Source organism: Pteropus vampyrus, unplaced genomic scaffold (genome assembly GCF_000151845.1).
Source record: "Pteropus vampyrus isolate Shadow unplaced genomic scaffold, Pvam_2.0 Scaffold23, whole genome shotgun sequence".
NCBI lineage: Eukaryota > Metazoa > Chordata > Mammalia > Chiroptera > Pteropodidae > Pteropus > Pteropus vampyrus.
In genome coordinates, this window is record NW_011888804.1 from 2529518 (window position 1) to 2541547 (window position 12030).

At 44.9% G+C, this 12030-nt stretch overlaps 1 protein-coding gene across 1 annotated transcript in view; it reads left to right on the plus strand.

Annotated features, from left to right (window-relative positions):
• Positions 1–12030, plus strand: part of CUX2 (cut like homeobox 2) — a 229497-nt gene that overhangs the window by 165883 nt on the left and 51584 nt on the right. The window contains exon 4 of the mRNA XM_011356049.2: positions 6805–6883. Coding sequence (XP_011354351.1) covers positions 6805–6883 — 79 coding nt within the window. The remainder of the gene's footprint in view (positions 1–6804; positions 6884–12030) is intronic.

The following is a 12030-nucleotide window of genomic DNA, read 5'->3' on the forward strand; positions in this document are numbered from 1 at the left end:
ACAAGTCTCCTCTTCTCCCGAGGGCTTCTCTGGCCCCTCTGGGCAGCACACACCCTGCCCCAAACTCCTATCCCCCTCCCTGATTTTATTTTCCTTTCTTGTACTTGGTCACTTTTTTACATTCTCTACCATGATTTATTTCATTGCTTGCCTCTCCCTTTAGAGTGTCAGCTCCATGAGGGTCGCGGTTTGGGTCAGTCTTGCTAGGTGCTGAATGCCCAGTGCCTAGAACAGCCCCCTGTCTTTAAGAGATGCTCAATAGATAATTGCCAAGAAAATGAATTTATTGGACATCTGTGATGTATCAGGTACAGTGTTAACACTTTACACGTATTATTTTATTTCATTTTTTAAAATGCCCTCTGGATGCTCACAGTCTCCTTGGGGAAATGGAGCAACATCTAGATAAAAAGTTTGCATCAGCATAGACCTGTCATCATCAGATGCTGATTGATGGGTGAGGAGGACGGGATGCTTGCCACGTGGACAGAGCATAGACTCTCTCTTAAACAGGACATAGCACTGATCTAGGCACCTGGTGCCTTTCCATACCTCTCTAAGGAGGGACCCCCTACCTCTACCAGTTCCTCTCCAGTCTTAGAATTACTTCCCTAGGATGACATATAGACAGTGATGCTCCCTTTTCAGCAGACGTCTGTCGAGCACCCACTGTGCGTGAGGCTGCATGAAGAGGACACAGCAATGAACAGACAGATCCACTCTCCCCTGGTAGGGCTCAGATCTAAGAGCTGACAAACCCCGGGTTAAGAAGGTGGCTTCTGGAGTTGGACAAGCCTGGGAAAAGGGTGCCTGCATGGCTCCCCAGTGCATTCGGTGGAAACTGGTGGGGGTAAAAGCGTAGCCTGCTGGAAGGAAGCCGGTTTCTCAAATCACAAACCTCTGCTATCAAATAGCTGCTTTCCCACTTTGGCGTGTGTCACATGGTCCACATTTATGCAACCAATTGTCCATCCTCTTAGTAGAAGTATCCCCAATCTGCTGACCTCTCCCTGCCTTCTTATCAAAGCAATATTTTAGTCCCCAAAAGGGCAAACCCTGTGTGTCATTAGATAGCTGCTATATCTTTTGTTGCTTTTTAATCTCTTCGTGCTTAAGTTTCCTCATCTATAAAATGGGAATAACCATAGAGCCTACCTGTCTTAGTTTGGGCTGCCGTGACAGAATACCACAGACTGGGTGGCTTAAACAATAGAATTTTATTTTCTCACCATTCTGGAGGCAGGAAATCGAAGATCAGGGTGACGGCAGAGTTGGTTTCTGGTGAGATCTCTCTCCTTGGCTTGTAGATAGCCACATTCTCGCTGTACTCCTCTGGGCTCCTGCATCCCTGGTGTCTCTTCCTCTTCCTCTTCCATCCGGGCAGGAGCCATGATAGCCCAAATCAACGACAACGAAACAAGAGTCAAACTCTTATTTCTTATTTAAGCGCCCCGATTTTAAATTGTAATTTTTGTTTGCTCAGCCACGTCAATGACTTTCAGCAGAGAGAACATCGACACTCACCTCAACAACACACTGTGTGAGGCAGGGGATGTGGGGTCCTGCTGAAGACCAGGACCCAGTGGTAAAGGGAAGCCATTCTCAGAGTGTGTTCCACGAGACCCAAGTTTCCAGGTTTATTTTCCAAAGAAAAAAGTTCTGTGGCCAAATGCATTTGAGGAAACACTGGGCTAAGCCGAGGTGAAGGGCACTATTTTTCCTGCAGCTCTTGTCTGAGCATCCAGCGTGTTGATATACTGTGTGCACATCCGCTCAGAAAGCGTGTGCAGGCTTGATCCCAGATCCACCTTTTCACACCCGGGGGGCTCTGCAGCACACTTTGAGAAGCACTGTTTCTCATTGCAAGTCTAGGTCCTGGAATGAGAGGATCCTGGGCTCTGATTACCACCTTTGCCACTAACTAGTTCTCTCATCCTGGCTAAGAGACTTGGCTTACCTGAACCTTAGTTTCTTCCTCTGTAGAATGGGCGCTCATGTCTTAGAGTCGTCAGGGAGTTTCCAAAGATACAGCACTGAGCACAGAATAAAGATTCAGTTTCAGAAGCTCTGAGCATTCCTTGTAAAGAGCTCAGCATGGAGCAGTTCTCGATAGCCAGTGGATGTTGTCACTGCTATCAGACAGCTCAAGGAAGCTCAGCCTCGGGGGGGGTTCCCCAAATTTGCGGGTTTACCCACCTGACAGATAAGAGCTAGGCAGCTAGAATTGGCTTTTGCCTCTCCTCTGGCTTAACCAGTTCTGCACCTGTTATTTTCATACTCAGGGGACTAGACACATTTTCACCCCTTATATCGTAGCAGGTGGTGTAAATGCCACATGCTCCATCAGACGCTAAGCTATTTCTGATGGTGACCTTCTTGGTGTCTGTAGCTGGCCGCCACCTCTTCCTCCTCCACCTCCTCCTCCTCCTCCCCCAGATGGCCTTCAAAGATCTGCCTGTCACAAACCAAATCTGTCATTCTGGACATCCCTCCCGCCCTTCTGCGTGGTAAGACCCAGACATGAGGCAGAAGCACGTGGCCTTTTATTTATGCCGAGCTCACCTGTTCTGGGCACATGAGTGAAATGCTTTAGAGCTGCAGACCTTGGAAAAGACATCCTTTATGGTTAAAAGAAGAATTATCTGATTTATTAGCGAGCTTTTTTTTTTTTTTTTGCCAGCTCCCATGGGACTCCGCCACGTGTTAGCTCATTCCTCTCCAATAGCTTCTTAGGCGGGCAGAAATTTTTCTTCCCGCTTGATAGATGAACAAACTGAGGCCAAGAGATGCTTGATACCTAGGCCCAGCACTCCCATTTTACAGATCGGGCTCCAAGCTATCAGAACTGGCCTTCTAGGAATAGACAGAGTCATTGCTCCAAAACAAGGTTGAATGATGCAGGACATCCAAATGGTTACTGTCTTCAAGAGTCATATTTACTATAGGAAACCTTAAACTTGAACCAATTCAAACTGAATGTCAGTCCTGGATGTCATTTGATCTTTGCTTTTGAAAATATTGTCCAGCCATTTAGAATGCCTCTAGAGCAGGAATCAGCAAACATCTTCTGTAAAGGCCTAGACAGTAAATATTTTTGACTTTACAGCCAGGGTCTCTGTCATAGCTATTGATTTCAGCTATTGTAGCATGAAAGCAGCCATAGACAATACATAAAAGAATGGCCGTAGCTGTGTTCCAATAAAACTTTATTTATACAAACAGATGAAGGGCCAAATTTGGTCCAAGGGCCATAGTTTGCCAACCCTTGATCTAGACTAGCACTGTCCAGTGGAAAATAAGGCAAGCCACATATGTAATTAAAATTTTTCTAATAGATACAGTTTTAAAAAGTGAAGAGAAACAATTTAATTCTAATAATATTTTATTTAACCCAGTGTGTCCACAGTATTATCATTTCAATGTAAAATCAATGCAAAAAGGTTTGAGATATTTTACAATCCTTTTTATATCCTAAAACTTAGAAATCTTGTATTTTATACTTACAGCCCATCTGATTTTAAAATAGTCACATTTCAAGTGCTCAGTGGCCTCATGTGCTAGTGACTCCTGTATTGGACAGTGCAGCTCTAGTGTGAAGACCAAATTATAAGGAGACAGTCACATGTAAATATCATTATAAACTGATAAGCACCATGCATGGGAAGTAGAGGGTGCTGTAGGCAGTGGCAGGGAAATATTAAAGGAATATTCTGGCACTTGCCTCCATTTCTGTCCAGAATTCCTTTTTGAAAGTCCATAGAACATGCCTTTCCTCAAACCCAGCCACCACAGGTGCTCAGCATGGCTGACTGTAAAACGAAGCTTTCAGATTTTCTGCTGGCTCATTTTGGATAATTTTCCATCCAGGGATTGGGAGATTAATCGCTTTCACTTCTCATGGCTTTTCTTGGGCTGCAAGTGGGCAGCACAGCAGCCCTTGACCTGGTACAGCCATAGATGACATCTCAAGACAGCAGCGTCCACATGGATCCTGAGCAGCTGTCCCCACTGGCTAGGAGGGTTTTTCTATCCAGGAGAAAGAGACCAGCATCTGGATTCACAATAGTAATTTGAACCCTCAGACCTAGCATGAATCATGCTGTACAATTTAGTAACTGGTGACCTCAGGCAAGTTACTTAACCTCGTTGTGCCTCGGTTTCCTCATCTGCGCAATGGGGATAAGGACAGCAGCTACCTTCAGTGATTGCTATGTCCACAGAGAGAGAGATCATCACATATTGTAAGAACATCTGGCACATGGTAAACTCTGAATATTACATTTATTGTTCCTATTAATCCATCAGGGACGCCCCACACCCAGCCTCTGAACTGCTCGCCCCCTCCTTACATTACTCTGGAGTCCCCAGTGTTTGCATCACCTCCTCCCATGTTGCAGTTTCTCCTGGGCGTAGCTGTGTCTCCCGCTCCCCTGTGAGTCCCCAAAGCAGGAACTGTGTCTTGTCCATCTCAGCAAGAATAAAAATCTGCCCACATCTGGTGATTTTCCCTTTGCCTAGATTCTAAAACATTCTTTCTGCCACCATCAACTCCTTCTTGGGGAGACAGTTCCTTATTTTCCACCCACCAAACTGGGTCAGGCTCTCCTACTTATACACTCTCAAGGCCCCTTTGAAGCATTTAGCACTTGTAATTAATTATCTGGGGAATCTGCTTTAATGTCAGTCTCCCCAGTGGGAGTCCCATAAGGTTGGGCTTGAGACTGTATTATTCATCACTGAGTCCTCAGCCTATTGTGCTTAGCACATAGCAGTGCCTCAGGAAATATTTGTTGAATGAATGAGAGACTCTGGAAGTGAGAAAGATCAGAGACTGTTCTTGGAATAACGAGAGCTCAAGGAGCTTTTGTAACTGACTTTTTAAAAATCACTTGCTCAACATCCGCCATACATTTATCTCTACCCCTCCTAAATAACAAACACACCATGGACCTTTTAAAGCCTTCAGGCTGTGCTGTCCAATAGAAATGCAGTGTGACCCATGGGTATATTTTTACATTTTGTCATACCTACATGAAAAAAAAGTAAAAGAAAACAGGTGAAATGAACAATAATAATAGATTTTATTTAGCCGTGATATCTAAAATGTTATCACTTCAACATATAATCAATATAAAAAATGCTGATGAGCTATTGTACATTCTTTTCTTTGAACTAACTTTTTAAAATCTGGTGTAAATTTTGTACTCACAGCACATCTCGATTTGGACTTGTCACATTTCAAGTGCTCAGTATCCACATGAGCCTCATGGCTGCCATATTGGAAGCCTTAGAGGAACTGCTGTGATTTTTGAATTTTCTTCCCAAAGTACACTGCTGCAGGTGGAGGTGCGGCCTTTCTCAGGTAGTCTCTGTAGGAGACCAGAGATGAGCACAGCTGAGGTTTACCATCCAGCACTGGGTAGAGCCTGTACCCATAACAGGAAAGAAGGGGTCAGACATACATGTATAGGGATTTTGCAAGGACTTTCTTTACATGTATTAAATCGTTTGATCCTCTCTCAACCCTTTGAGAGAGGTTGACATATTATTATCCCCAGTTTACAGCTGGAGAAGTAGAGGCACAGGGATTAAAGTTGACCTACCTGCCCAAGGACACACAGATAGTAAATGGTGGAGCTGGGATTTGAACCCAGGTGGCCTGTCTCTAGGGTCTGTGCCTCGGTTGACTGCTTGTGAACAGACTGTCTCAGAATTGGCCCCTGCCATTTCTCCAGGATGATGTCAGACGGGACCTAGAGTTGGTACAGCCCACTTGGATTTGACACTCCCAGAGCTTACTTCAGGGGGAGGAATTGAGGAACAGACACCCCCTGTTAGCATCATTGGGATTCATAAGAATAACCCAACTCCAAAAGAGGCTGATTGACAAGTACATGCTCTGATAGAAGGAAGTTGGCACCAGGGGCAGAGGTATGTCAGTGCCAGAGAGAATAAAGCCATTCCATCCATCTCAGAGTGTCCTCAAGGAGGTAGGGGTAGCCTGTGGGTGCCAGGAGCCCACTCCAGCCATGTGCCAGCAAGGCCCAGGACTAAGCCAAGGGCACTGGCCACCAAGAGCCAGTATCAAGGCAGCTGTCAGGCCAGAGCTTGGAATTCAGAGCCAGAAATGTCTCGCCCGAATGCATCTTGCAGAGTCTCACTGGCAGAACAAAAAATGTCCAAGAGCAAAAGAATGAGTGCGTGAATGTAGCTCTTCACCACTGGGTAATTCCATCACCTATGTATTCATCTGTGAGAATGCATTTATTCAACACCTTTGGTATACCAGGAACTATTTTACAACAGTCTTTTATCCTTGATGTATGTCGAAGCTCTTTGATATCCTACTAGAGACTTAACAATTTCTCTTTAATTTTTAGTGGCAAGAAATATTCCCCAGATGTGTTTGTTCCCCATTTCCTCAAAACATGTGCCACGTTTGAACCTCTAGCATTGCCATTTAATAACAAGAATAATAATAGTAGCTACTAATAACCTACTGTGTGCCAGGCCCTGTGCCAAGCACTTCTATGCAGCTTCATTTAATTGTCACAATGAGCCTAGGAAGTAGGTCTATTATTTACTCCCATTTTACAGAGGAAGAAACTAAGGATCAGAGAGAGGCAGGGACTTGCTCAAGGTCACAACTGGAATACAGTAGAGCTGGGATGTGAACCCAGACTTTTCTAACTCCATACTTTTAACCTGCATTTCCCCCCATGTTTGCACAAATAGAAAATGATCAAATTTGCTTATAGACTGAGATGCCATGGTTACAGATGACGTTTTCTCTTTTTTTCAAAGGTGGTGGCCCTTAGTAAAAGAAGTCAGGAGGCTGAGGCTGCTTTCTTGAGTGTTTACAAGCAATTAATTGAAGCACCAGGTAAGACATGCTTGGACTCCATAGTTGAATAATTGACAAGAAATGACCACTAGGACCGTTGCACAGGGGCCTCATCACCACAGATCTGGGGATAGGCCAAGACTCCTGGGTGAGGCCAGGCCCTCCACGGGTGGGATTGTGGGGGTGGGTGAGGGGTTCTGCACCCAGTCTGCTGTGACACATCCCCACATGGCTCCTCCATCTTACCCCACCACCTTCCAGTGTCAGCCAGGGAGCTGGGTGAGAGCTCCTGGTGAGGTCTTCCACCTGGACCTTCGTAGGGGACCGTGAAGTCCATCTTGCCCGCCAGAACTCCCCCACCATTACCACAAAGGACAAATGGCACCCAGTGCTTCCTGCCAGCAGAGGGCACTGGAGGAAAGGCCTCAAAAGTGTCCTCCAGTGTGGTGCAGCCAACCTCAAAAACCAAACCCAGAAGAACATGTACTATATGACTCTTCCCACACAATGTGAAGACATGCAAAGTTTAACCTGTCAGCCCTATTCACTATGGCCAAATGGAGGAAACAACCCAACTGTCTGTCAGTGGATAAACAGATAAATGAAATGTGGTCTGTCTATACAATGGAATATGATTCAGCCATAAAAAAAAAGTGGAGCACTAACACGTGCTACGATGTGGGTGAACCTCAAAAAACATTATGCTAAATGAAAGAAGCCAGACACAAAAGGCTGCATAGTGTGGGATTCCATCTATATGAAGTGTCCAAAATAGGCAATAGAGACAGAAATCAGATAGGTGGTTGGTTGCTGGGGGCTGGGACAGAAGGGAGGGGAGTTAGTGCTTAAACGAGTTAGTGCTTAAAATATTCTGGGACTAGATGGAGTTGGTGTTTGCACAACATCATGATTGTACTAAATGCCACTGAACTATACACTTTAAAATGGTAAATTTTATGTTACAGGAATTTCAGTTATTTTAAAAAACATTAACTTGTGCTGAGGGCTGTTTCTTGATCTGGGTGTGGATTACAGAGGTGTGATCAGTTTGAGAACATTCAACTGTATACTTAAAATAGATAGATATATTTCTGTAAAAAGTTTCCCTTTTTTTAAAATGGCCCCATCCTTTGCCACCTTCTCATTTATTGACTCAGAAAGGGAGTCATAGTGATTTAACTATGGCGGAGCTGGGCGGAGACCCTGCTGTGCTAACTCCCTCTACCCGGACAGCCTCTAATCCTTCCCTGTGTCCTTCCGTGCAGCTGCAGGAGTCAGTGCTGTGCGGGGGTGACTGGGGCTGGGGATTTATAAAGAGGAAAATGAGACCCCACTCTAAGCCAAGCCATGGATAAGGCAGAGTCATTTATATTTTAAATAAAGGTCACTAGTGGGATCTTTCCATTTAGGATGGGAAAGTCCCTTGTTCCATCTGTCTTGGGCAGCTGTAGAAAGCTGAATCGTGTCCTCACAACGTTCATGTCCACCCAGAACCTCAGAATGTCACCTTATTTGGAAACGATCTTTACAGATATAAATAGTGAAGGATCTTGAGATGAGATATCCTGTATTTAGGGTGGGTTTGTGGCCACGTCACTCCAATCTCTGCCTCTATGTTCACATGGCCGTCTTCTCTCTTTGTCTCTGTGTCCCAACTCTCCCCCTCCTTTCTCTTCTAAGGACACTGGCCATTGGATTTAGGGCCCACCCAGATATTCCAGGACAATCTCATCTCGAGATCTTTAACTTAGTTATATTTGCAAAGACTCTTTTTTCCAAATAGGTCACATTCCCAGGTTCCAGGGATGAGGACATGGACACATGTTTTGGGACCAGCATCCAGCCCACTGCAGAGGCGTCTGCAGTCTCCACCCGCCCTTCCCCAGTCCTGCGCTCTGCCCTGACTGGGAAAGCGGCATGGCCACATGGGTTTCCTAGTGAGAATGCTTGGGCCGGGAGAATGGCCAGAGCTAGACAGCACGGCCCTCAGGGTTCTGTGCCCCGCCCCCATCCCCACCAGAGGAGGACAAGGCTGCGTAGCATGAGACTGAGATGGCCATGTGTCTGTAGCTCAGGTCATTATCACCCTGAGGACTACACCACGCACATGGCCAAGAGAATGAGAGGCCGCATTTCTTGCAGCTTTTTTGTTTATAATGTCCCCACCCCCATCACAGTTATCTGGAAAACTTTTTGGAAAAATATACCCTTATTTCCCACCCTTTTCAACTCTTTGGGACCCACAGTCTCGGCAACAAATGACATTGGAGGATGACTCAGTACAGACCCCAAAGGTGCCTCCTTGGAGTCCCCTCGCCAGGCTCCTTCGTTGGCCCCGTAGTACCTCACCTGCAGCACCAGGGAGCAGCACTGAGAGGGGCTTGTGTTTCTAGGCCCCAGGCCAGACCTGAGTTGGAATCCTCCTATACCGCTTACTCGTTGGGTGACTGTGGATGAATTAAATCGCATCCCTGAGCTTCAGTCTCCTCTTCTATAAATTGAGAATAATATCAGAACCTGCCTCACGTGGTTGTAGGAGGCATCAGTGTGCACAGGACAGAGCAGCACTCACTAAATATCAGCCTCTCTGATCATCATGTGTTTCTGGCTTTCCTAGAAGTGAAATTCTTCTAGCTGAGACTAAGTCACACTAAATTTGTATACCCAGAACCCGATATACAGTAGGCACCTAATAATTGTTCATCGAATGTATTAGAACTAAGACTCAGATACAGAAAGGGGAGGAGGGGTTATTTGAATGAAAAGGAACTTTTTCACCTCAAGCCCTCTGCTTGTCACATACTTATTTCCTTGTGTGGTATTTACTGAGTGCATGCTGTGTGATACTGGGAACATAACCATGAGCCCACCAGTGCAGACACGGGCCCAGCCCTCAGGGAGCGTGCATTCTGGTGGCAGAGAGAACCAGATTGTTGCTCAAATAACCAACCTGTTGTCGCAAACCCAGCGATTATAGTGCTTGGGGATGAGGAGGGGCTTACAGCCCTCACTTGGAAAAGAGGCATTTTTTTCTGGGGTTCATTCTGGGACCCTTATCTTTCTGGAGACACATCTGTTAACACAATCACAGGGCCAGGACCACGGTACCAGCCAGGGGCCGCCACGAGCGCTCCCAAGATAGGCAGAAGCTTTCCAAGTCCTCGTGCTCTCTTGCCCCTCTCCCCAAAGGGTCATTCTAAGCCTGGTGCTGACTCCACGCATCTGACTTCCCAACTCGACTCCTCAGAAATGGAGGGACAGGGAAACGTACGTCCCCAGCTGTCACCGCATTAGAGAATGAGGAGCCTTAACTGATGGAGACGTGCCATACGAACAGCCCCTTTAGGGCTCTAATTCATTTTCGAGACATTTAAGAAAAACAAAATGTTTTAATGATTTCTTAGGGGAATTAGGAAGACATATTTTTGTTCTCATTAAATTTTATCCTCAGACACAAGAACCAAATGTCAGAAGTGTTTTTGGTGCTCAGAGCGAGGCTCGCTGTCTTCCCGACACACACAGCCCCAACCTCCTCTATAAAAATAACACTCCTGGAAAATTTGCCAGGATGAACACTCTCCTGTTTTTATATTTCTTGACAGGCAAATTATTTGTCGAAATACTTCTCCCCTCCTCTGAAGCTACACAAATCCTGATTCAACATTTTTGTTTTGAATGACTGCTGCCAACACAAATCTTTGGCGGAGAATGCAATATAGCATGATTGCTCAGCAAGTATTTTGATAAGTGTGCAGCCTGTATGTCTGTAATTACGAAAGAAAACCGTAAATCTTTTGGATATTGTTCACACAGATGTGGCGTGAAGTGAGAAAAAAAGCAGTAAAACGTGTTAAAAGCATAATTAATGTCATTGTTGTGGAGGATGATTTGATTTAAACCTTTTTGACTTCTGTATCGGGGACGGCTGATTTCTTTCTCGTGCTCATAGCATCACTAGGTACCGACCCAAGCTTTAGAAAGCTAACTTGTTAACCAAGTGATTAGTTAAAAGCAAAAAAGCAAAAACAAAAAAACGAAAAACAAGAAAAGCACAAGTAAGAGGGCAGGCCAAGGAACATTGCCAAAGAGATGAAAGAGAGGTGAGTGCCCCAGAATGGTTTTTCTGCTTTACTTTGGTTTTTAAAAATCAGATGCAGGAGATGGCAACTCCTGACAGGCGTTTCTCTCCCCGCCCCTTTCAGGAGGCAGAAGGCTAGTCAGCTTAGGCATTCGAGCTACAGTGTCAGACACAGCTGGTGGGACTGTCAGCTTGCTGTTTTTGAGCTGTGTGACCTTGGACAGGGGCCCGAACCTCTCTGAGCTCTGGTTTCTGTGTCTTTAGCAGAAGGATAATAATAGAACCTGCTCATAAGTCAACATGAGGATTTGATATGCTATGCATGAAAGCATTTGGAGGGTTTAATAATCAGTAGCCCACGGCAAAGCTGACATCAGGGTATAAGTTACAGAGTCACAAGCATTTACTGTTGATTTCACAAAGTTCTGTCAATTGTTAAGGATGTGAGGTGAGCGGTTTAAGCAACAAGGTTACTAAGTCTGTAGAATATGAAAATGCTTTATGCTATTTAAGGTTTTTAAAATTTTCTCCCCAATTGTAAAAGTCATGTATGCACGCTGTCAAATTCAGAAAATACAGAAAAGTAGAAAGAAGGGAAAACTACCTACTAGAAAAGCAGTGGGAACATTTTGTTGTTTTTCTTTCTGATCTTCTTCCCATGTACTTTTTCAAAATAGTCATTCATCCTACATGTACCATTTTGCATCCTGCTTCTTTCATGAAGCACAAGCACCCGTATTTCCCTGTGGTTAAAAATCCTGAGTAACGGTGGTTCACTGTGTGTAACACTCCCTTGTGTGGCTGTGTTATGATTTGCTGAACTCCCTCTCCGACACTGGGCATTTAGGGTACTCAGGAACGCACAGCGTACTGGTGCTGTGCTAAAATTCTCAGGACGAGGAAGGAAATTTGGGAAGGAAAATATGTTGGATTGCCTGCAAACTCAGGATCAGTGGTCAGAAGGAATGTGAATTTTTTCTCTTTGTTGATTTATTTTGCATTCCTTCATTTATTAGTTATACTAAATATCTCTTTGTATGTTGTGAACCACTTATATTTAATCTCTTGTGAATCACTGGTTCATATACCCTTAGCCCGTTTTTCTATC